The 27,201-nt window shown below is 40.2% G+C and overlaps 1 protein-coding gene across 1 annotated transcript in view; it reads right to left on the bottom strand.

Annotated features, from left to right (window-relative positions):
- The window catches only part of PHLPP1 (PH domain and leucine rich repeat protein phosphatase 1), a 176,842-nt gene that overhangs the window by 59,431 nt on the left and 90,210 nt on the right, over positions 1-27,201 (bottom strand). The window contains exon 4 of the mRNA XM_033087523.1: positions 14,547-14,713. Coding sequence (XP_032943414.1) covers positions 14,547-14,713 — 167 coding nt within the window. The remainder of the gene's footprint in view (positions 1-14,546; positions 14,714-27,201) is intronic.

Genomic DNA, 27,201 nt, shown 5'->3' with positions numbered 1-27,201 from the left:
CAAAATTACCGAGAAGTTGTAGAAATTCACTCCCCCAATCAGCCATGCAGGCGGCTTTCTTTCTACGATACCCTCACTAGATTTACGTTAGCCTCCTTTCCATGGCTGCTAATCTGGTGGGCCAAAAGTGATAGATATCAGGTCGTTTCAGTTTATGTTTATCAGTGAAGCTCAGCTTTTTGTGAAGTTCATCTTCTCTGAAACACACATTCATATACTTTGCCCATGTTTCTAGTGGGTTGCTCATCTTTTACTTACCAACTTGTGGGACCTCCCTGAATACTATGTGCCACACACTGTTGCATCTGTGTCACATGACACTCCCAGCTTAGTGTTTTGTTTTTCCCACTCCGCTAATGGTGATTTTTCCCATACATTAATTTTTATTTGCTCAAATTTGGCAACACTTTCCTTTATGGAGCCTATGTTTTTCATCTTGCTTGAGAAGGTCCTCTTATTCCACCCAAGTGGTATAAATGTTCTCCTCGATTTCCTCCTACTATTTATGTATTTTATTTTTTAAACCTAGGTCTTTATTTCACCTGACATTTATTTTTACATATAATGTTGAGTAGAGATCTAATTATTTTTCTTCTGGTAACTAATTATGCCAACACCACTTATTAAATAAATCATCCTTTTCAATATCCATTCCCTTTAAGTAAGTTTCATAGTACACTAGGGGAAAAGAGAAAGGGTGGTGCTGTTCAAAGAAAACAGACAAAGAGAAAAACTTGGGTAAACTCAAGTCACATTTATTTTTTGTTTCTTCTTCGTTTTTTTCCAAGACAATTTATAAAATCAAGTGCCTACGTTTTTGTTCTTCCTAGGAACCCGCCTTATGGTTTTGAGCTGGTAAAATGCTTTAATAAAGTGATTCGTTTGACAGAGTAGCTTTTTATCTTTAGAAGAACAAATCTCGGGAACGGTATCAAAGAATATTTTACAAATGTGTATTGAATGCACTTACTCACAAGAAGCCTTAGTTTAGTCAATGAATAAAAGAGACATTGGTCAGTAACTTGCTTGATTTATCTTCTACGCACTCCTCAAAACAACGTGCAGAGAAGACTTCTCTCTCTTGGATGCAGAGGAAAGAAAACACCTGTGTTCCTCCTGGACTTGTCTGTGGTTGTGGCAGCATGAGAAATGGTTGATCCTGCATCAGAACTGCTGGGAACACCTACGCTTCAGAAGGCATGACTCAACTCCTTTCAGCTCTCACACTGCTCTCCACACCCCCAAACTGCACTGCCCTGGAACTGAACTCTCATGGGTGACTTCTCCATTTCTTGGTACAGTGTTCTTTTTTCCTGTTGTCCCTTTACGACTCCTGAAATGAGTCCACATGAACTCATGTATGCTGTTCTGTTCCAAGAGCAGTCCACCAGCCTCCTTCCCGCTAGCACCTGCCAGGGTCTTCTGGGAGGTTCAGCCTGCACAAATGCTAATGTGGCACATGACCAGCTTCTCAACACTTGAGCCAAAAACAAACAGAAACCATTCCATCTTAATCCTAATCACCATAAACGACTCCCCACATACGCAAAATAAGGATATCGTCTTCTCATATGACTAGAAAACAAAAATAAACACATGCATATTTTACTTGGATAAAAATGAAAATTTACAGCCACAAAAGGATTTGAGTAACGTTTTCTTAAGAACTGCTGCAGATGTTACAAAGCAGAATAAGTGTACCAAAACTACAGCTGACAGACATAATTTTTCCAAAATAATAATCAAGGAAATAGAGAACACTCAATGTTGGCAATAATTATAATGGACATATTTCTGCAAAGGCAAATTAAAGCATTCCCTAAAGACAGAAAATTTTATTTTAATCTCTCTTTTAAAATAATTCAAACAGGGCACTTATTGGTTCCTTACTTTGTACTAGACGTTAGGCTAAATTAAATACACACAACAGTCAATATAGGAGACGGGACGGGGTATGCAGGAGCAGGCCTTCATGAATCTAGTAAGTATATCATATAGAAAGCAACTCCAAATCCTAAGACACCAATTATGTGGAAATAGAAGTAATTAGATCTACAGTAACCCTGCACTAATCCATGAAAACAGTGAGTCATAAGCAGCATAAATCTGCCATTTTCTGATTCTTTTCTAAATTGGCAATATAATGATCAAAAAGACAAACAAGAAATATGTTATCATGTTACAGTTATCTCTCTTATGAAATGGATTCTGTACTCAATTTATCCATGACTACATTTTTTTTTCATTTCAACGTATCTGCCATAGTTAGCCAATTTAATTACAATACTATTCAAGACATGTTTAATATTAACCACTACACTAGGATAAACAACAAAAATGTATGTTGCTTAGGTTATCCTTTGTTAAATTATAGCTGTTCAATTTGTTATAACTTTCAGAGGAGATTTCAAGAGGCACTCCTCACATGGTCATTTTTGTGACATAATCTCAAAAATATGTAAAAAGATTTCTGTAAAAGGAAGAAGATAGATTGCTATTTCCACCCCTCTTTTCAAACCAAAAGGAAGAAGATCCACATAATATTCTGGGATAAAATCCCAGTTGAGTCATACAAGGATATATAAAAATGAAAACCAGATAATCTCTCTATCAAGGATATTAGATTATCAAAGGAGAAAGTGAGCATAAGCTAAAGCCAGAGAAAATAATTATGTCATGAAAATGTGCTTAGATGTGAGTAGCTTATGTTCACATCACAAATAGACCAACCATATTTGGTAGTTAAAAAGGAAAAATCCAACACCAAAAAGTTTACTAGGTATAAAAAATCGGTCTAATCCTAGGACTGAAGCACACATTCACCAAACATTTCCTGAGTTCTTATGCACAGAGGTGTGTGAGGCATACAAAAGTGAATTAGGCATGGTTCTCACCCTCCAGGAACTTGAAACAGTTTGGGAGCAAAGCCACTATAATATAAAGTAGAAGATGAAAACATACTGAAAAAAAAATAATACCATGAGTCCTTAAAGAAGAGAGAAAATTCCAAGGATCTGAACAGAATACAACAGGCAGGTCCGGGGACTGGGAGAGAGACCATTCAGAGAGAACAGGGTGACATGACTGCTTCTCATGCTTGAGCATGAACCATTAAAGATGCAGATCCCTGGGCCCCATCACCAGAGGTGCTGATTGAGCAGGTCTAGGATGGAAAGCAGGCTGTCTGTTTCCTAAACACCCCAGGTGATTATGATGGAAGCATGTCATGGACCACATTGTCAGAAACACTGACTTGGAGGGCAAAACCTCCAGGGTGTAATTAGGCAACAGTAAACTATATTACTAGGCAAAGAACTCCTGTGGTTCTAAAGGATGCTTAGAAACTCATCAGAGCACCTTGAGTATCAGATGAAGACAATGCTTTTTACCTATGAAAAATTTTGAATAAGGGAGTGAAATAATCTTTCCTAGGATGGATGTTTGCATATCACATAAATCAGATAACATCTCTTCCCCTTGCTGCACTACACACACACACACACACACACACACACACACACGGCTATGTGGGATGAACGCAGCCTGCATTCTGTCAGAAAGTTTTAAACTGTAGGAAAGAAACAACTGTTTGGTAAGTCAGACTTTTTCCAAAGGTTATCTTGTTAATTATCTTTCCCAAAGACCTCAGCAGGGAGGGACGGGTGTACCCTACTTTAGAGAGGTCAGTCAGTATCCTGCCAGCTCTAATATCATCATCCTAACCCACCCGTGGGGAAATGACGACAGGCATGACTCGAGCTCCTCCTGTTCAAGGCCCTGCTACTCTGGAGAGCACGGGAGTGACATCAAAATCACAGACATTCTTAGTAAACACAGAAACTCTCGTGGGCCCTTAATTTTCAAAAGTTACAAGTGAGTTGTTGGAAGGAGCTCCAGAGTTGGCTAGGTCTGTCTGACACAGGCAAAGAATAAAGGGAGAAAGAGGGACCTTGCTGGTTTCCATCAGTGTTCTCACACGGGCAACCAGTTACTTCAGAAGTCATCAGGAATGATGGTAACCATGTTCCCAAGTTCCACGTTACGATGACACTGCCATCCACAACCACAAAATAAGTATCTGTTGGTCCTTTCACTGTATGCTTATCACTGTCCCCTAAGAGCTACATAGAGTGAAAAGTGTGTTACCACTCAGAATGGCAAATATCTACAAATACTGTGTGGAACATTAAACTCTTACAGTTAAGTCAAAGCTTAGAGAATACAGCAAAGAGCTCAACGAAAACAAACAGGAGAATGGAATTGGCCAGAATACAACAGTCTCACTGGAATCAAGCCAAGCCTCCTGAAGATCCTGCCCCGCTTTTTCTTTACGTGGGGGGAAAAAGTTAAAGAACAGCTTAAAGGACCCCAAGAAGTCAATAGGGCAAACTGTAATTTAGTACAGTCTGGCTGATAAATAAATCTTTTGTTTCTTTCCAAGCTCCCCCCCACCTCCCCACACTCCTTTTAAATGTGCTGTATGAGGGAAGAATAAAATAGGCTATTATTGCCAGAAATGAGGTTAGGAGTGGATGCCAAGGAGAGGACCAAAGGCTACACAATCTCGGCGCCCCAAGCACCAAGTAAAGGCTTTCCTTTGATCAAAGGCTCAGGGAAGGAAAATGGGCATTGTGTGAAATGGAAAGCTTCCCAAGAGGATCAAAATTCCATCTGAAAGCAAAGCTGTATAAGAAAGGAACTTCCAGTGTTGGGAAGAGTTAACTGAAAGAAGGGCATTCCATACATACAACATGAAATTCCTCTCACATCTGGCAAGCCCCTCCAGCCCCGGCGGTGGAAATTCCTTCCCAAGGTTATCTCTATCCCTGAGCAGCACTTGCACTGCTTCTTCTTGAATACATCGGCTGTATGCGTTCTTCGGCAGTGGGAAGCTCTTGTTCGCTTGAAATATTTTATATGTGGTAGAGCATCTTCAAAGAAGCTGAAATTGTTCTAAGTACTGCAGTTTAAGTCTAGCAGATGAAGTGCAAAATATTTCAGCTTGCTACTCTTGATTCCACTATGTTAATGAATCATCACTATTTCCACTTAAACTGAGTTTTCAGGAATTACTGATAAAAAACAAAAATTAAAATCTCTCTCCCTAAAAACCAGGAAATGTGAACTTTTGGTACAGATAAGTAATTAACACGAGTAACTGCAGCTCTGCAATGCCTGATCCCTGAAAGAACAGAGTAGGAAACAAGGTCATTTGTTTTCCACTCCATGGGGATTAAAAAGGTGGAAAATCAAGTTTTCTAAGAAGAAAGGTACTTAATAAATGCCAAGCATAATTATGAGTTTCTCAATGCTCATTTTTTCATAACTTTCATTCTATTACACCCACATACTTTCACACCCAAGTCAACTTCATTCCTTCTCCCACTGTTTTCCCATTTGAAAAATCCACACCCCCCATCTCTTTTCCTCTTTTCAACTAAAACAAATTTCACATCTAATCAGAGCTCAAATCACTTCTTTCCTTTAAGTCTTTAATTCACTCTCTCCTTGACCCAAAGGTAATCTTTACCTTATTTTACATAACATTATACTCATACCATAGCCTGTAAGGCTCAATCACTACATATTCACTCCTAAATTTCTTGAAATTGATCTCTAGGTACCATAAAACATAATGTAACAGATCAACGGTCATTCTAAATGACTACTGTCCCCTTAAAGTAGTCACCTTGAGTGCTAAATACACAAAGTGGTTCCACTGTTCAAAGCATTTTTGGATGCTCTCTTCTGAAAGTTTTAGGATCATATTCTTTTGATTATCATTGGTGGTAGGACAACCAACAAATATTCAGTAAGGCTCTCTCTCTCTCTCTCTCTCTAGGTATCTATCTCTCTCTCTCTATATATATATATAGAGAGAGAGAGAGAGAGAGAAAGAGATATATCTCCTAGCTAAATATTGGGGGGAGGGATACAAAGGATAAGGAAACCTCATCTTTACTCTCAATGGTATAACTGATAAGTGCATGAAGTGCAAAGAAAGCTAACAATTCAGAAGAGTAAAGGGTCACATGAAATTGAAATAACCAAAAGTTTCAAGAAACAAAAGTCATTACAAATATGCTTTGAAGGGTAGGGAGGATTCACGAGGTGGAGCCTGGGTTTGGCAGCTAAAGAGTTAGGAGCGGCACATTCCTTGTAAGGTGAATGTGAGGTATGTTTACACAATGACGAATAGACCCATACTTTTTTTTTTTTTTTTTTTTTAGAAAGTCCAATATCATACTATCCATTTTAAAGCTAATGTCTCCTTTTCCAACTTCAAATTCTTTGTTGCAAGTCTTCTTCTATGTAATGTTTTCTGAATCGTCTCACTATGCAGGCTGTTTTCTCATCTTGCCTTCAACCAAAGAGAAATATAATGAATGATAAAGTACCAGTCTCACTTCCTCCTCCAAGTTGCTACAAATACCTTTTGCAAAGAAGTGGGGTATACTTAACACAGAGTTGAAAAAAGACAATTCCCATCACCATTCACTCACACATGTATTCATTTGCCAACACCTGGCAATAGGTCCTCCCCCTGAGGAAGAATTGACTCCTGCCCTCTAGGAATTCAAAGCCAGGCAGAGTAAACACAATGAATACAGAAAACAGTTACCATGTTTCCCCGAAAATAAGACCTACCCCGAAAACAAGTCCTAGTTAAGACTGTCGACACATTTAGTACATTATGACGATGTTCCAGAAGAAAATGCCATGACTGTATTTGAATAAATGTAGATTGTTGTACATGAAAAAATAAGACATCCCCTGAAAATAGGCCCTAACGGATCTTTTGGAGCAAAAATTAATAAAAGACCTGGTCTGATTTTCGGGGAAACACGGTAAGTAATAAAGGTGACAGGATGAAGTCGAGTCTTTCCTTATCTACACTGTGAATCACTCAGGCAAACATTAAATAGAACCTCAAATATTTAAAAGTGAAGGAAATAGTGCTATTCCTAGGTATTATATCCTTATAAAAATAGGCTGTTTAACTATAGTGCATAAAATATTGTGAAACTGTGAAGGGACAACAGCAACAAAACAACAACAAAATTCAGTATTCAAAGGAGAATGTTAAAAAAAAGCTGATGGTGGTACATCTCCATTTATTTATTTATTTACTTACTTATTTTATTTATTTATTGCCTATTTCAGAATTACATATGGTAAAAGCACATTAATAATTCTACAGAGCTAAAGACACACATGATTTATCAAGTAATTTGAAATACCAACTACTACTGAAATTGAAGCTAGTAATCCGTCTATAAAAAGAGTAGCTTGATTCCTAGGACTTGCTGGGATCCTCTACCATGAGAGCTTTGTTTCTCTAGACCAATTCACATACAACTATCAAGAGCTGGGAAGCAGATTCACTTGCTGTATTCATGAATGAAAATGATGAATAACCACCAGCCATCAAACACAACTGAAACATAACCAATTTCTGATAGTAATTATTTTATAATTTGTGTAATTTCCAACTGCATACAATTAAACAATTTAAGTGTGTGTATTTTAATTATTATCAATTTGTCAAATACTTATTAAAATACAGGCTTATCTCTAAAAGTGATAGGTAGAAGTGATTGCTAAGTTAAAGTGAGCTACAATGAAGACATTTAAGTTCAACTTAAGTGGAAAACTTTCTAAATCCCATGGACAAAGCTACCAGGAACACAGATATACGAAGCATTACTATCAAGCACTGCTTTCGACTTCGTTTTCTCCATTGCTCTTTGTAAACAGTGTGCTGGACTCGCCCATGAAAGAACTCTGCTCTGTGATGCCTCACAAACTCTGGGTCCTTCAATGCAATATTCCACCCATGAACCTTTAATAAATGATAAATTTCAAAGAGCTGAATTTGTCAGTACAGCAAGATGTTTCAACACCAATATAATTTAGCACAAATAAGTTCACACTGCTTTGATACAGTATTAAAAACAATAAAATTAAGACGTGGGAAAGAAAGTTATATTCCTTGAATTTAAACCGGCAAAAAGTTGTCACCTTCACTGACTTTACAAAGAAACTTTTATTAAAAACAATTCACCATTGCAAATAACTATCTTGGTACTAATACCATTTGGGTCATCTAAATAGAGATTTGGTTAACATAAGTGAAGTACTAATAACATAGATAGAGGTAAATAATGCATTATAATTATTACTGACATACAGAATCAGAAAAGAACCCATTAAAAGTACCCAAATTACTGATTTTGCCTCTCCTCTATAAACTAACTTGAAAAGTTCCAATAAAGGAAAAACAAACAGTGGTAGTTCCAAGAACAATGTTTTTCCTCTGAAATTGCTGACCTGTGTGTGTGTGTGTACATCAGCATGCCATCTTTCCAGATTTAGAATGCTGCTGCAAATACCAATTTAAATGTCCTGTGAAAGTAACTCATTTGTTTAAAGTGAGAATTTGCAATAGGAAGAAAACTTAAGGGGATATGTGCTTACGAGAAAAAGTCTCACAACTCCCACGTGTTATAATTGCACTGTACTTAAAAAGTTTCCCCCTGGATATCTACTCTAACTCTGTAATCTAAACATTCATTCCTTGAGACTTAGGTAAAAACTTAAAAATAAATTATCCTCTGGGACCTTTCTAACATGTTCCCTGTGAAACACAACACTTGAGATTAGCACACATTCCTTAAGCATACAAATAAAAATAAGCGATAACATAAATGGCATATTCTCAAAACTACATACTAACTGTATAAACCTAAAAGAACTACATTAATGCTGTTTAAAGCATAAACATGACTTTGTAAAATACAGAATACCAATTCCTAGCATTAAATATGTGTGCACATGTGCATGTATACTTACACGCTTATTAGTTTGAAGACTTCCCAATAAAATCTTTCTTGGATAATGTGGGTGGAGGACAAAAATCTCATAGTAGTATATGGTGAAAAGGAAACTGGCTTAAAGCATACTTTTTTCCAAAGCAACACAGCAGTCGCCAGGTGCTGAGCCCCACATACCAAGTCCCCTCGGCCTATCCACCCCTCCCCCCGTGCTTATAGCAGGAGAAACAAAACAGAAACCTCTGCTGCAGTAAAACGTCTACTTCTCAATACTGCTACTCGTTAAATGGATGTGTTCACTTTGTAAACCCATCATTATTTTACTCATATTTGTACCTTTTCTATGTTTTTGTTATACTTCTACAAAAAGCCTTTCAAAAGGTTATATAAAGAGGTGTTAGATCCCATCCTTTCCCCAATTCCGACAGGAGAGTTTATTCCCCGGAAAAAAATGAACCAAAGAGTTCCTGGCTCAAAGACATCAGGCATAGTAGAAAACACTGTTCTGCAAACAGGGGGATCAAATAAACATCCACACACTAAGCCTTGAGACTCCAGCTCTCTTCCACACTCAGCTCTCTGTATCTTGGCATGCACTACCCAGGCAGAAGACCAAAGGATTCCTCTCCATAAAACTGACGTGCCCCAGGGAAAAGATCCACAGATACTGTCTTTGGAAGTTCCCCAACTAAAACACAAGGCCCACCCGTAGCAGTGAACCTGTATGGTGGAGAAGCCCTGACCACAGGCCAAGGAATCCAATTCGCTTTCAGTGGCTCACCATTAACTAGTAACAGAGAGCAAATAATCACCAAATAGTAAAGTCAAATTAGTAACATAAAAATCAGATATCTGTACAAACAGGAAAAAAAGAAATAAAGACAGTGCAAGAAGAAAGAAAGTAAGTAAATAAATACAATGTGCTCAGAAAGAGAAGAAATGCACCCATGGAGGAAAAAACCACATTAACAGAATGCTATTAAAATGCACACAAATTAAAAAACAAACGAACAAACAAACAGAGCTCTGAAAATGAAGGACAGCAGAAATTCAGAAAGGTTAAGATAAACAAGAGAAAACCTGTTAAGAAGTAGGACATTAAGACAAAGAGATAGAAAAATTAGAGATTTAGAGGAGAAAGAAGGAGCCCCCACCTAACAGAAATTCAGAGGAAGAAAAAAGAAAAGCAAGGGGGAGGAAATTATCAAAAAAACATAATGAGAAAGTTTTCCAGAACTGAAGTACAAAATTTTTTCAGATCAAGTGTTCATCATAGTGGCTAAAATAAAAAGTGTGTCATAAAAAGAAGATCCTAAAATCTTTTTGGGTGTTATTTGAAAAAAAGAGAGAGAGAAAGAGGAAAAAAGGTCACCTACAGGGAAAATAATGCTTTTTAATAGCATACTGCTTTTTAATAGCAACTGTAGAAGCTAGAAAACCATGGTACACTGGCTTCAAAATTCTGAGGGAACATGTTTTCCTTACTATTATAGAAGCCAGCCAAGGTATCAATCAAGTGTGAAAGAAAAAACATTTCCAGATACCCAGTGTTTAATAAATTTGCTTCCCTATCCCCTTTCTCAGGAAGATCCTAAAAGACATTCCATTAAAAAGAGGGAGTAAACCAAGACAGAAGTCACAAGACACAGGAAAAGGAGGGGCGGGGTCCAGCACAGAAGCGAGGAAAAGGTTACCACCCGGAAAACCACAAAAGGTAAGCCCAGGACAACATCTATGCAGCAGGCCGAGGGGAGCGAGGACCTGGCTGGCTCCGGCCCCAGACAAGGTGTGAAGACAGCATTAGAGTTGTGTCAGCAGCTCAGGGATACCAGAGAAACGGGAAAGGACACAAGTGACAAAGAGAGGCTGCTATCCAGCGAGCACAAAAAGAAGATGAATCACCACATTTAAGTGCTGTACCTGCAAATCATCGCTCCGTGCTCTACATAGTTTCACTTCTCAACACAACCGAACATTGATACCTGTGCGCTGAGAGGACAGGAAAGCAGCAGTTTGCGCATGTGCTGTGGGGCAGGGGTGGAAGGGAGTGTGTGTGACACAATGTGAAAGAGTTAAATCCCCATCTCACAGTAATAAGGCAACATATGATGTCCAAGAACCAAAAAATTTTAAATGGTAGCATATACATAATATTTCGGAAGATGGGGAAAACAACGAAAAGCCTCCAAGGAGGCTGCCTGGGGAGCAGGACTTGGTGTAGGCAGGGGCTGGAGTTCTAGGCACCTCGCTTTATTTTAAGTCTCGTTGCTAATTAATTTGTTTTATCTATATAGGCTGTTAGCTTGACGGGGAAAATGTTTAAATTTTTTTAAAATACAGAACAAAACAAAACCAAGAAATGTACAAAACAATAGGCAAGAAAACTAGAGAGAATGAACTGCAGTAGGAAAATGGCAGTAAGACAACCAGTTCTCCAAGCTCCTGAGATATTCTAGGTGAGAGCTGGGAAGTGCTTCCTCTGACAGCTGGTAGAGGCCATCTGTGGGGGGAGGGGGGATAGGGAGCAGAAAAGGGGGGATGGGTTGAAAAGATATTTACAGATGTTGAAACAATAAATATGGGGGAACCAATCAGGAGACTCTGAAAGAACTAATAATCGAGGCATTGCCACAAATATGCATCCATTTGCGTATCTATTCATTTAGTCCACAAGTGCTGGCTCTTTAGAAGCATTACATTCCCCTTGAATATAGAAGCATTTTGATTTTCTTTTTGTTTAGGTTTTATTTTTTGAATTATTATGAAAGATACAAATAGAAAACTACAGAAAATAATGAGCATCCAAGTACCAAGTATTTATCCTTTTCAAAGATTAATGTTTTTGCCATATTTGGGGCTAATTTCTTTCTTTCTTTTTTTTTTTTTTAAGAAATATTATGGGGGCGGCCAGATGGCTTAGTTGGTTGGAGCGCGAGCTCTCAACAACAAGGTCGCCGGTTCAATTCCCGCATGGCAACTGGACTTAGAGCTGAGCTGCGCCCTCCACAACTAAACTGAAGGACAACTACGTGGAGCTGATGGGCCCTGGAGAAACACACTGTTCCCCAATATTTCCCAAAAAAGTTTATTTAAAACAAAGAAATATTATGGATATAGTTGTAACTCTCTTCAAACCATTCCCTAATCCCACCCCCCAACTGCCTCCCAGAAGGTAACTGTTAACCTGAATTTGGCTTTCAACATCTCCATCTGTATCATCTCTAAGATGAGAGTGCTGCTTTGGATGTATTCTAATGCCTAGGGTTTCCAGGCGGGATTTCCCGCCCATTCTCCTGAATTTTTTTCGCTTTCCCATTCCCAAATCCCGAGGAAAGTTGGTCGGGAAATTGGGAAAATCGGCTCCTTGAACCCAGTAATACCCACAATGGAAATAAACGTACTACTCACAATGTATCTCTTAGACATTTTTCCTATTTCTCGCTAGGGTTTCCAGGCAGGAATTACCGCACGTTCTTGGGATTTTTTTTCGCTTTTCTGTTCCCAAATCCCAAGAAAAGTTAGTGGGGAAATCGGGAAAATCGACTCCTTGAACCCAGGTAGTTGGTAGTATAGGCCGTCACTTTGTGGAAACGATTCATATTGGAGAACAGAAAACAGTTTATATCTCAGGATTCGGGAACGGGAAGGCGAAAAAAATTCCTGAGAACGGGCGGGATTGCCACCCAGAAACCCCACTAATGCCCCTTTAGGTTAGAAAACACTAGGAGATTCAATAATATGATGTAAAGTTCTTCATGTTCTATAATGGAAGTACAGAAGCCTATACTGTTATGAAATACACAAAATATTTCAAAATAATTTCAAAACTCAGAAACAGACTCAATCATGATGCAACCCTTTGGCAAAAAATCGTAGTAACTTTATTATAGCTAGTGTCAATAAAAATACTATTATCAATTCATAGGGCATATGAAAACCTAAGTTCAAGAATTTTGCTGTGCTTTCCTTTCATTGTACTTATCAGCTCCAGGGAACAATGAGGAAGTGCTCAAGCATAATATTCTTACTGGCGTTCTTACTGCCTATGTAACTAATTCAATGCAGCACCAAACTGCCCCAGTTGTTCTCTGCCATGCAATCCAGTAAAAATTATTTTAAAAAATTTGTAATGCCAGTTTTCCTTAAAAATGTCCTTGATGATGCATGAAAATTCTTTGTGTTACATCTTGACCTTTATTTTTTGGGTAATAAAATGGGAAGTACACATAAAGCATTTCTTCTGTATACTAAAGTGGGATGGTTATCTCAAGGAGATCACTTGTACGATTATTTGAGCTGTGAGCCAAACTATTCGCTATGTTTATGGAATAGCACTTTTACTTGAAAGAACAACTGACAAACTCGTTATTTAGAGTTGGGTATTTGGCAGACATTTTCTCTACAATGAAGGGAGAAGGTCAATTCGGGAAAAACAACTGACAGTTGTTGTTGCCAAGGATAGGCTTCAAGCTTTCAATTGAAAATTAAAATTTTGGAAAATGTTTTCACAGTGAGCTTGACAACATTCCAATACGTAAAGATTTTTCTGATGAGATCAGTAGTGATAATAACAACTGTAACTTCTTCAAATTGTATAATGAAATGTGTTACCATGTGGAATATCTGGATTACCCAGCAAACCAGTATTCCAAAATACATAATGCAGTAAAATAATTCATGGGCAGAGATCCACTCAAAGTGCAAGAAAAGCCAATGGATCCTAATGTAAAAAGGATTGAAAAGGTTCACTAATAGGGTTTTAGATTCCACATTAAAATTAACATTTAAGAAACGATCGCTTGTCAAGTTTTGGTATAGTATCAAAAAAATATTCACAATTATCTGAAAAGACCATTAAAATATGTTCCCTTTTTTCCTACATATCTGCACAAAGTTTATAATAAACACTGAATTATTCTTTCTGGATGTTAAAAACTATAAACACATCATCACAATGGTTAATTACCATAGTTTAATCTCTGATCATCACTGGTCATTTAAGAACAAATTAACAATTGATTGTTTATTTAAAAGCTATATTCTTCTGAAGTTATAGTCTCATATATTTACAACAAATATATAAGTATTAGAGGCTTCATTTACCACAGAATCAAGATTGAGCGTTGCTCTAAAAAAGGAAAAGGAAACAAATAAGGTAAACTCTTAAATCTGTTTTGGATACGTGCAAATAAAGTCCCTTCTCTCTATTTACAAAGGAGCAGACCCCTATTCATTTGATATGTGACTCTTGAAAGCTACACACTAATCACCTAGATGACCCACAAGGTGTTAATGGATTTAAACATCAGTTCTTAAATTTCTAAGGAAATGTCTTTTCCATGGGGGGAAAAAACTCCACCTTTTGTATATTTCAAAATAATTTAATCTGACCATATCTCTGTAGTTCAGAAGTAATACACCAAACATCATTAACTTTTCACAGACACATTTGTAGATCAGTTAAGAAATAGCAGTGATTTAAAGAAAAATGTTCTTATGCAAATCTATCCAGTTAATAAATACCATAAATCATTCATTTCAAAGGCAGGAACCTTGAAAACAATTTCAGAGTAAGAATTGATAATGTCTTCACTAATAAAGTCCTATTATCCTGCCCTCTAAAAGAGAAACGTTAGACACTGTAGCTTTTTAAGTCAGAATATTACAGGAACAACCAGAAGCAGACGGCCCTTCCCATTTCTGCATGCTCACCTTTGCAGTTCATTGAGCCCCCTGGCAGTTGGTAGACTGGGATTTTGTCTTAAGAAGTTCTGTTTTAAGTTGAGATGAGTGAGGTCTTGGCTGTAGAAGAGGTTGGCAGGCAGATGCTCCAGGCTACAACACGAGAGGTCCACTGAGCTGATGCGCTGTGATGCAACCTAGAGGGAGGGGGACAGAAGCACAATTCAATTCTAATTCCATCCATTTATCCTCTAACAACTTTCTGTGGGTAGAAATAAGATAACTCTGATGGGAGAACACACACTATGCAAGTAGCACTATGAGTCCAAACATAAACCAATAGAGTGTTTACTTAGTATAGACCTGAGTCAAGTACATACTCTAAAAGCAGAAAACAGTGTCTTTGCCTGGCAAGTATTTACAGTAACCTAGTATGGGAGACAGGTTACAGAGAGCACAGATTATCCTATCAAGTTTAGTGATATCAGCAATCACCTCCAACTATAGGGGTTATGTTCCTGAAAACATCCATGGTAAGATAATTCAGAGCTAAATAATACAAGACGTCAGAGTAAATACACGGTTGGGAGACAGACACTAAGATCTAGACTGAACCTATGAAAATCCTTGTATATTGTGATTTAAAACAGCAAGAATAAAGACAAGTCTTGCACGTATGTGTAATAATAAAGGTAGTATATAATCGGATTCCATTGTTTGCCTGCTGTAAACTTCAAGTTTGTTTCTCCCACAAAGTTTCAGTGAGATGCTTATAAATGCACCATGTTTTGCTTCATGTAGGTATTCTACCATGTTTCCCCGATCATAAGACCTAGCCGGAATATCAGCTCTAATGCGCCTTTTGGAGCAAAAATTAATATAAGACCTGGTATTATATTATATTATACCCACTATTATATTATATTATACCCAGTCTTAACTTAATATAAGACTGGGTCTTATATTAATTTTTGATCCAAAAGACGCATTAGAGCCGATGGTCTGGCTAGGTCTTATTTTAGGGGAAACACGGTAAGTAATATTTATTTAATGTCCAAATATTTATCCACATAGTCAAAGCCTTCCTGGTTAAATAAGCCCTACCATGGCCAGAGTCCCAGGACTGTGGACCAACTAACATGGTGCAGACAGAGAAAGCACTGGGTAACCGGTATCTCTCAAACGCTCTCACCAATATTCCAGCTAAGGTGCCCGCTCATGCCCCCGTGCACGGCTTCAGCCCCACTCACACACACCGTGGCACCTTCTTCCACAGAGGGCCTGGGAGTACTGTTCTAAGCACGGGGCTGACTCCCCTGCATGCTCCATCTTTCCCAAAGCTCTATCTATGATCAGTTTGATGTCGTCTTCTGTTACCAAAGCTCAGCTGTCTCTTTCCTAATTACAGGAGGCAGCAGAACACGGTCCTTGGGAGCGTGGCTCTGGTATCAGCGTGCGAGCACATCCCAGCTCCCCACTTAGGAGCTGAGAGAATCCTGAGCAGATCACTGAGCTCCCCAAGCTCCAGTTTTCTCAACTGCATAACAGACATATCTACACGCCTGGCACAGAAAAAGCATTCACTAAACGGTGACTGCTAGTATTCGCATTACCACTACTACTTCCAAATAGAATGGTCCACACCTTGCATCCACTGGAATCCAAATTCTCCTGATGCTAAAACTTATTCTGTGGATGGCATGTTTGAGGTTAGAATGAAATTACTGTGCACACATGAAAGCTAAGGGAATAACGGGGGGGCAGGGGGGGGAGGGAGAAAAGGCCTGGCAGGGCTCAACTCAAAAGATTTGACAAAGGAAGTCTGGTTTGCATTTTAGCAATTTCATCTTTCCTTGAATTTTCACCATTAAATAAGAAAAAGAAAATCCCAAACAGGGCCAAATCACCCATGTAAACCAAAAGATGTGAAAAGAGCCAGAATTTAATGGGCCTGAAAGGCAGGTGCAAACGTGCCACAGCCACACAGGATTCCCGGGCAGGAAGTGAGGCTGAAAGTTGTACTCAGTCAAATCATTTCTTTAAAAATATGAGTTGAGCGTGCAATGGTGTGCCAGAGCTCGTATTTCCTGAGGCCCAGCAGTAAAACAAGACATGTGCCCTGAGTCAGGACACCTAACAGGAGAGCGCAGTCACGAGAGTACATGAGGATGGTTCTAAGGGCCCGGGGCGTGATCTAAGGAGTCAGGGAAGGCTTCCCAGGGACCACGATGTCCAAGCTCAAGGCTGCAACTCGAGTAAAAATCAGTGTTTTTATCTGCCAGCAATCCTTTTCCCACTTCTGCCTGTAACAATCCTTCAAATGCATGTAATCCTGATGAGAGCAGCCAATGAAGTACGCTGACCCTCCGGCCACCCAGGGGTAGGCATATTCTCCAGGCTGAGCCATCAGAGGACCCCATCTGCCGAACCCACACACCGATGCGATGCGTACACTGCGTACACGCAAGTGATCCAAACAAACCAGGCTAATCAAAGTCATTCTGTGGGATTTATATATTCTGGGGGGTGGGGGGGGCCAAGGGTGGGGGAAGAGAGAGAGAGAGAGAGAGAGAGAGAGAGAGAGAGAGAGAGAGAGAGAGAGAGAGAGAACCTCCTGCTTAGAGCTACAGCTAAAATGAATCAACTAGATTCGTATGTATCAACCCAGATTGATAGAAAGCAAGCTGTACAATGCTACGTACAGTATAATGCCACATATGAAAAACATTTTTCATACACAACTCCATATATTATGTATGAATAGTTACATGGGCAATAAAGCTATAAACCATACATTGGTCACGTATAAATCAATGATAGTGATTACCTCTAGATAGGCAGGGAGGGAAATGGAAATAGGAATGGGAAGATAGGAGATTTGGAGTTCATCTATAATGTTTATTTCCTTGTAAGAAAAACAGAAGCTATGAAGGAGCTATACCAATATACTGACAACTGGGGAGACCAGTACATGGAAATTATACTACTATCCTTTGTGCTCTTTTTTGTGTGTGCGTGTGTGTCTGATTAGAAAAAATAATGTAACCTCAATAAAAATGTCAGTAAAGACAGGGAAAACAGGAAAACAGTCTTCGGATTTCCTCGCATTCAGTGTTACACCTGGTGGTAATCCAAGGATGAGTCTTCCTCCTGTAACCAAAGGATTCCCTTCACCCCCTGTACTGGCTGAATGGTGGCCCCCCCCCAAAAGGTATGTCTGCATCTAATCCGGAATCTGTGAATATTACTTTATATAACAAAAGAGGGGGTGCTTATCCTGGATTATTGGTGGGACCTAATACACATACACAGATCCTGACATGAGAGGACAAAAGGGTTCTGAGTGACAATGACCATGGTGGCCGAGGCTGCAGTGGAGGGGGCCACAGCTAAGGAACGCTCGGGGCCGCCAGCAGCCGCAAGAGGCAAGGTGGAGGTTCTCCGCTGCAGCCTGCAAAGGGGCACCGCCCTGCTGACACCCTGATTTCAGACTTCTGCCCTCCAGACCTGGGAGAGAACAAACTTCTGTTGTCGTAAGCCACGGAGGTTGTGCTAATTTAACAACAGCCATAGGAAATTGATATACCCTTCTTAATTTGTTCCATAGTAATTTTCATTTCATTCATTCAACATGTTGACCGAATACCTTCTATTTGCCAATTCCTCATCTGGGAAAGCACTTAATATGCTTCAGTATACAAAATGAAGATCCTCGCCCTCATGAAATGCACTTCCCAAGGAAGTCAATTATATGTTAAAAATTGGTAAGTACTATGGGAAAAAAGATAGAGAAAGGAAAAGGGGGTCAGGGTTGTTGGGAAGGCGGGGGGCTATAATTTAAATAAGTCGGTGGGGGGGGGCCTCACTGAACAGTGACATTTAGACATGAAGTATCTGAGGAAGTTAGCTGAACGGAATTATCTAGAAGACAAACACTACAGGCAGAGGAAGTAGCCAGAGCAAAGGTCCTAAAAAACAATGTGCCTGGCGTGTTTGCGGAACAAGATGCAGAGCAGTCAGGTGAGGGGAGTGACCTGGAAGGAGGTAAGGAAGGTAAGGGCTGGGGTGGGCAGCAGATCCTGCAGAGACTTTTAGGTCGTTGGCTTTTCAGGAGCAAAATGAGAAGAGCGGAAGGTTCTGAGAAGCGTCTCTGTCTCTAGACTGGAAGCTCAAAAGGGCAGGATTTCTGCCCATTTTGTTCACTGATACACCCCAGCCTCAGTACTTGGTATGACCCTCCAAAGCATTTGCTGGAAGAATGGCCACCCGAGTACTTTACAACCCCTCCTTTCTCAGCAGTTTGCATCTGATCCATCTAGTATATTCTTTCATGTGGAGATTACTTTGAAGAGAACAAATTCTATTTCAACTGAAGCATCCCACTAAATACTCTCTTTGGACAACTAAAAGATAATGATTAAATGTCAAGTTGTATTTGATTCCTTTCCTCATTCTGGACCGCAAGCTGTTCCTGCTGGAAACCGGGGGGGAGGAAACCACAGTAACAAAGCTACAACAAGCCAGAGCAGGCTGTGGGAGTCGTGGCAGAACTGGGAACGTCTACAGCGAGAACAGAAATTAAATGTGTCACGATGGCCGTGGGGCAGTGAGCTGCCAAGGTGACCACAAAGGCTACCACTCGTTGCGCCTCTGCCCAGTCCTCTATCTGCCACAAAGCGAGGTTTAAGTGCGCCCGCTGGATCAGCCTGGGCGCATAGGGACCCCACCACCAAGAGGTTTTGCTTGACTTCCAAATGAAAAAAACTACCGGCTAGGCTACCTATATAGCACTTATTAAAACTAAGATCCTTCTCAAAATAAGAAAGACCTAGATAAGTAATACAAATAAATCAGAGAGCTACCTGTATACCTCAGAGCAAGTGGCCTTTTATTATCCTAGCTTTTTGTTTGTTTCAAGTAGTAGTAACAATAATAATAGCTAGCACGTGGGGGGCTTCACTTCTGATAGGCCGCCTTAGACATAACATTCAGGTTCATCTCCACAACAACTCAGTGCAGTAAGGACTTATCCTCATTTCAAAGATGAAGGTTAAACTGAGTCAGAGTGTGCCCAAGGTCACACAAAAGCAGTAGCAGAAGCCAACTCTGAGTAGCAGCCTATACTACGAATGCCATGACATCAACTCAACGTCTGGGCAGAGCTCAGATCTCAGCTAAGGGAGGCTCCTCTAACTCTCATGATAAAATCATAGCATAACCGCTCAGACCAGAGCAAAGCCCATTAGCTGCCATCCTAGGGTGAGCTTGGGCCTTAGGAGTGCAAACAGGGCAGTGACAGACGGGAGTCCTCCCGGACAGAAGCAGAGGAGACACCTGCTGACCACACACGGACTTCAGGGAACGGGGCAGCCCCCTGAGAGACCATTCTGTCATCATGGCCCGACCCACTCCTACCTCACACAGCTTGTCCACCTGGGCAGCCATGATGCTACCGGGTGAGCACCTAACTGAATTTTAAAACATTCCAGGAAAAATTTAAAAGGCGACAGAAATTTGGAAAGAAGAATCAAAGAAACAGGCACAGAAATCACCTCAAATCTTTGTTATAGAAAGGACCTCACATTAGAATATAAAATCTTCTGGCGAAAGCTACTGTACTTCTATTACACCCCCAAACAGGAGGATAGTGGGAGATGGAATGGAGGCCCCAGCAGCTCGACACACAGGAAGGGCCCCATAGCAGAGCTGTCCTCGACCACTTCTCGCCATGCGGCCCTGGGGAAGTCACGTCACCTATCTGTCCTTCGGGTGCTTCGCCTCTAAAGGGGAAGAAGTCATACCTGCCCTGGTCAACTAAACAAGCTGCTATACACAAAGTGTTCTCATTTGGAAACCTCAGGAGAGGCTCTGCCGACCAGGTAGCCCTAGAGCAACGCCCCCAGTTACCAGCACCGGAAATCTGTACGACAAGAAGAGAACCGCAGTACAGGCCGGGCCTCGGCTGGCCGAGCAGGTCCACAGACAACGCGCCGACCCCTGAGGCAGAAACACCGCCCTGCTTCTGGAGCTCACTGACCAGCGAGGAACTGACTGTCCATGAAGGAAAGCTCAAGGTAACCGTGGCTTGGAAATTAGTACTAGTCTGTATCGACAACAACATTTTTTTTTAAGGCTGATAATTTGGAGTTAGTAAATTAAATGGGATTTCCACCCCCCCTCGCCATGAACCTACATACGCTGGGAGACACAATAAAATGAACATGAATCCCAGCCACCTGTTCAGCTTGGCTTGTTTCCAAATGATTTGTAAACATGTATGAAAAGAAAGTTCATTTGGCCCTTAAATTATTTCCCCCAAAGAACACTGTGGGGTAAAAATAAAATGACAATACGAACAACGACCTATGCAGATTATCTGCTGGGCTCCCACGCATTTCTAACGTGCTACCCAGCTCAGCACTTTCCTTAGTTTTTTTCACTGCCAACCTTTAGGACATGTATGTTTTAAAAAAAGGCTCTGCTCTGATTCTGACTTGCATTTCTGTACCAATATATCTGTCTTATCCCTAAAAAGTATCCCCACCACACTTTCAAAATTATCATCTGCTCTTGCAGCAGGACTGTCGTCTGCATTATTCCCATTATGCTTCACGCCCACTTGGTGGACGGCCGTCTTTTATAGGCAGGGGAAAGTTCAGAATGAGAGTCATGTGATTCTTCTGTCCCCACTACGCTTTAGTAAAGTGGTGTTTATCATTATTATGTGTATGGCAGGTTCAAATTAAGCAAAATGACTCTGAAAGGCTTGGTCAAAGCAGCTGAAATAGCACAAATAATTCTGCTTGTATGAAGTAAAAAATTGCCGTAAACTGGCATTATGAGTCATTAATTGCTCTGGCTTAGCCTTAGTGGCTTGGGAAATTATGCCCTGGCTACAGGGATAGTCTCTGGGGAGTTTATAAGACTTCTGTAAAAAATTCTTAACCTTAACTAACCTAGTTTTCATTCTCACTCCCCAAAAAATGCTTTGGGAAGGCAGCGGGTAGGAGAATATAAATTTAGAACAGAGTTTATTAAGGTTTATTAGCTAAGCATTCTAACAACTTATTTTAAATTTCAAACTCATTTGGAAAATTTTGTAGTATTTTATATTAAACAAAAATTTCCAATTTAAAAAATTTTAAAGTCTCATTGCTCCACGACAAGCAATCAATTATTTCTTTAAAAAAATTCTACCAATCTAAGAAATGCCTTAACTGACCCCATATCACTTCACAATGACATATCATTTCTTGATCCTTTACTAATTACCGTTTTATAAAATCTGTTTAACAGATGCAGAAAATTCCTATAAAATTAATTACAATGGTAATGTCCTAATAGGAGCATATCAAGCCGCCAATTTTGGACTTAGTAAATTCTACCTGAAAATCAAGTATCTTACTATTTTTTTGCCTTAAATGATTACATGATATGAGGGAAAAAACACAAGAAATAAAAGATACAAACTTACATATCATTCTAAATCACGAGAAGTCATGAAACGATAAATCAATGAAGACAAACAACAGGAAGGTCTGGACAGGCTGTCACTCATTCGCAGGCAAAAAAGGGAGAAGGAGTCTATGCGGAGGAAAGCATTCAGGGAGGGGAGGAGACTAGGATTTTAAGATTAGGCTTAGTAAGACGGTAAGGTACAGTTAAAACGTGGCTAAGGAACACTTTCCTTAACCCAATAAAAAGAGTCTGGAGAGAGCTACAGGCTGGAGAAGAAGGAGACAAAGAAACAAAGCACTGGGCTCACTGTTACAGCTCCAGGCTACAACAATACAGCCAAAACAATGCAGAGAAGTTTAGAATAAGCTCCTCCTAGGCTTCCCAGCTCTCTTTGCCAGGAGAGTGAAAGGAACAGGGATGAGTAAATCTTTCAACGTATTTATCATTTGATCTTATGAACCAGGCCCTGGACGTGGTACTGGAAAGGTGCATTCCTAGTCTTCAGGAGTTTGGTCTCTTGAGGACACAGACACCTGAACAACCGTAATTTAAGAGCCCGTGTGCAATGGAGCGATGAGAGCACACAGAGCAGAGGACACAAGCTTCAGAGCTCCGTGACGTCACCAGCGCCAACAGTCGCCTCACTTGACTAAACGGGTGGTATTCCCAGCCTCTGCTGTGGAGACCTGCACAGCCCCACCACACGCAGGCCGAGCGGCGGTGTTTGTCCAGGGAGCTCACTTTGCAGCCTCGACTGGAAACGCAGGCCTGGCACCTCACTCTCTCTGAGTCAGAAGCGAGTACAAAAAGCTCAGAGGAGATGGCACCAACGGCCTTCCAGAATCATTAACCGTGTCACTCTAACAGTTATCTCCCCTCCACACACATAAACCCCATTGTGTTTCTCAGCAACAACAGAAAAATAGAGCTTGGTTTGGGTGGAGATCAAATCTGAACTCGGAGTTCCTTCCTCATTTCCTTATTGGCAAAATATATGTAAACAACCTCTTTAGAATGTGACTACCTGAGAATGTGTCCGTCACTACGGCATTCCCCCAAAGGTGACATCTCCTTGACAAAGGAGAAGGGAAAAGATAGCTGACCACGAAAAACTTATATTCTAACTTTCTATTTAAAGAAATACTATAACTAAACTTTCAAGTCTGTATACAAGATCTGGTATGGTTAACATAGAGATATTTCTGATATTTCTTCAATTATTCCACTATTCTTTACTCTATAAAAGTATAAATCAGACCAGTGGGTAGCAAATTAAACTCCTTAAAGTAGTTGTAGAAAATTCAATACTCTTGGTTACAAATATAGGGGTTTTCCAAGATAAATAAATATATCATGGAAACGAAACTCTTAAAATAGTAGTATGTGTATATATATATATATATAAATATTTTTTTATGGTGGTCTAAACAACTCAGTAGATTACAATGATTTAACTTCAAAATAGAACACGACCAAATACAGAAATCTGGTTAATCATGTATGCTAAGTTCCTTGTATACCAATACTTGCCCAGTTTTTGAAGAATTAGACACAGTAGTTCCCTCAACACTGAAATCAGTTTAATCTGCATTGGATGACGCAGAAGGCACCTCAGATTTCTTAAATACCTCTGGTCATCATTTAAGAAGACCAGTGGTCAGTGTACAGCGGCTATTCAGCAGTACACCTCATTCAATAGACTGCTTGAATAAAACCACATTTTATCCTACTCATGACACCTGGATTCTGCTGACAACTTTATACATGAAGGACTTTGTCATTTTCAGTAAATCTCAGTTGTTATTTGAATATTGGTTTGTTTTGTCCCTTCAGGCCACTATAAAACATCAGAAGTAAAATTAAAGAAAAAGAGCGGGTGGCTGGTTTGCTCAGTGGTTAGAGCGCAGTGCTGATTGAACACCAAAGTCATTGGTTCGATTCCCACATAGGCCAGTAAGAGACAACAGCTTGAGCTTGGAACTGAGCCACCGATAGGGGGCTGGTTTGCTCAGTGGTTAGAGCGCAGTTCTCATAACACCAAGGTCACCAGTTCGATTCCCAGTGAGCTGGGCCAGTGAGCTGTGCCCTCCACAACTAGACTGAAAACAACGACTTAACTTGGAGCTGAGCTGCGCCCCCTACAACTAGATTGAAAACAACAACCTGACATGGAGCTGATGGGTCCTGGAAAAACACACTGTTCCCCAATATTCCCCAACAAAAAAAATTTTTTTAAAAAGAGCAAGGCAGAACTTCCTGCATAAAACTGTATTAAGTTGGTGCAAAAGTAATTACAGTTTAAAAGGTTAAAAATAATTGCAAAAACCACAATTACTTTTGCACCAACCTAATACCTCAGTTTATACTTTAGTTTCCTCACGTGCAAAATGGGATGCTAATGTCGTAAAGCCCAGCTCCTAGAGTTTATGAGCACGTACCTACCATGTTTCCCCGAAAATAAGACCTAGCGGGACAATCAGCTCTAATGCGTCTTCTGGGGCAAAAATCAATATAACACCCAGTCTGATATTATAGTATATAAAACACAGTCTTATATTATAGTAAAATAAGACCGTGTTTTATATTAATTTTTGCTCCAAAAGACGCATTAGAGCTGATTGTCCGGGTAGGTCTTCTTTTCCGGGAAAGACAGTAACAAGGCTACTACAAAACGCCTACAACAGTGCTTGGCATGTTGAAAAAGTTACCACAATGTTAGTTATTACTATTTGCATTACTGCTGTCACGACTGGATCAATTCGGCAGGCTCAAGAATTTTATTATTAACATGCCTATCAACAAGTTGGGGGGAGGGGAACAAAACAAAAAGTCTTTTTATTTTGGTGTTGACCTCATGGACGAATAACTAATTCACTATGGACATAATATTGTCTAAAGAAACGAAAACAATGTCACATACTCTGTGCTTGGCAGATGGTATCTGCAAATATAGCAAGAAACCAGAGAGCACTCAGAAGGGACGCTAGAGAAGGGATCTGGGAACCAAGTGACGAGGCCCAGAGATGTTTCTCCTGAAAACAGACTGCTCAGAAGTGGGAGGTCCCAGAAACCATGGCAACTCTTCAGTCCTTAGAGGTCATCAGATAGGAGAGGGAGGAGAATTCTCTTGTGGTGTACCAAAGAGCAAAACTAGAACCACTGAGTCAAACTATTGGGATCAAGACTTCAGCTCAGGGGCCAGCCCAGTGGCTCAGGCGGTTGGAGCTCCGTTCTCCTAACTCTGAAGGCTGCCGGTTCGATTCCCACATAGGCCAGTGGGCTCTCAACCACAAGGTTGCCAGTTCAATTCCTCGAGTCCCGCAAGGGATGGTGGGCTCCGCCCCCTGCAACTAAAATTGAACACGGCACCTTGAGCTGAGCTGCCTCCCGGATGGCTCAGTTGGTTGGAGCGCGTCCTCTCAACCACAAGGTTGCCAGTTCGATTCCTCGAGTCCCGCAAGGGATGGTGGGCTGCGCCCCCTGCAACTAGCAAAGGTAACTGGACCTGGAGCTGAGCTAAGTCCCCCACAACTAAGACTGAAAGGACAACAACTTGAAGCTGAACAGCACCCTCCACAACTAAGACTGAAAGGACAGCAACTTGACTTGGAAAAACTGTTATTTATAGTTGTAATGAGGAAAGATTCTATGATTTGATTTTTTATGTAACAAATCCATTATTCTAATGGAAAGTTAGTTATAATATTTGGTAACTTATAGTCAGATTTCCCCAAGAAAATGAAAGGGAACTAGCAGGAAACAATCTAGACTAGCCAGCACTGTTTTACTTTATTTAGCTCCTATTTGTTTCTGTTTTTCACACTCCTCAGACATCTGTGATATGACTACATTTTTACATCTTGCACAGTTGTGCCTTTGTACACTTTACCTCTCCTTGAAATGCCCTTTCCCCTCTTGTCTTTCTGGTAAACTCCTGTTCATCCTTCGACACTCAGCTTGCCCATTACCTCCTTGAAGTCTTCCGGTATCCAAATATCTCACATACTGAATTTCCAAACATTTCTCGTATCTTCACTACAGAACTGGTACAAGAACAATCTTCTTGGGGTGAGGGTGACATTTCAGAAGCTAAGATCCATGTCCCTGAGACACTCAGTTCTACTTCAGATTCTACCACACACTTGCTAGACTGTCCATGGTCAAACGGCCCTTGATTCTTTCTCTAAAGAATGGGTATATAATGTGAAGTGAGGGTTTCCATAAAAGTCCTGTTAAGCCCTGGACTCCTCAGCAGAACAGTACTGAGAGAGCAAAGCTTCTTTACCATTATAACCATTATAATCTCAATGTAACCAAACACAGCACAATCCCTAAACGACAGGTGACAAAATCACACCGACAAAAGCAGCATACTCCCTAAACTACGCTTAAAATTCAGAAGCAAAATATGTGTAAAACATGACTAAGTAATCTTAAAGGGTTCCTAGTGACACAAGCCTACATGCTGAAAACCTCAATCCTGTTACGCTAGAATGATTTGACTCAAGTGGTTAGTAAAGTATTCTGAGTAAAATCTGGACAACAAAAGACCTTTTAAAAGCACATGAACACAAAAGTTCAGTTGTGACTCATCATACATCTTATGCTTACTTAAAGGGTGATGTTTACTCACCATTTCACGTGATCTTTAATTCAGCATGAAATGGGGCCAAGTTACCTACCTTAATCATTTTAAGGGTAAACCCAATATATCATGACAACCAAAAGTTTATTGCAGTGGCTTTTTTTTCCCAAAAAAGAAAGAAAAAAAGATGGGCTAGAATTAAAACACTATAGTTAAAACTGAAAGAAACAGCAGGAGAGAGAACCACTGCGATAGCCACGGTCACCAGCAACTGCCTGCACGTCAGCCACTGATAAACCAGGAGAGAGATGCGTGGACAAACTAGGTGGCCTTATGAGGCATGATTTGTAACACTGGGCCATATACCTTATATCATATAAACATATATGATATATATAGCCCAACATTTTATATACATATAAAACACAACTGGCTGCGAGTTGATAACTGTGGAGGCTGGCTCATATGTATGTGGGTGTTACAATTCCTTTCTTCCCTCAGTTACCCTCAAACCTTTGTACTCACTGCCCCTCCAGCCACTCTGAAAACATGCTGGCTGCTCGTACCCATGGTGAGCAAACAGAGCCTTTTTCCACTGCATACGTTAGGATGTTTACTGAATTTTTAAAGCATGCCGTGCAC

This window comes from Rhinolophus ferrumequinum, chromosome 19, assembly GCF_004115265.2.
Source record: "Rhinolophus ferrumequinum isolate MPI-CBG mRhiFer1 chromosome 19, mRhiFer1_v1.p, whole genome shotgun sequence".
NCBI lineage: Eukaryota > Metazoa > Chordata > Mammalia > Chiroptera > Rhinolophidae > Rhinolophus > Rhinolophus ferrumequinum.
This window is presented reverse-complemented; position numbering and strand designations above follow the sequence as displayed.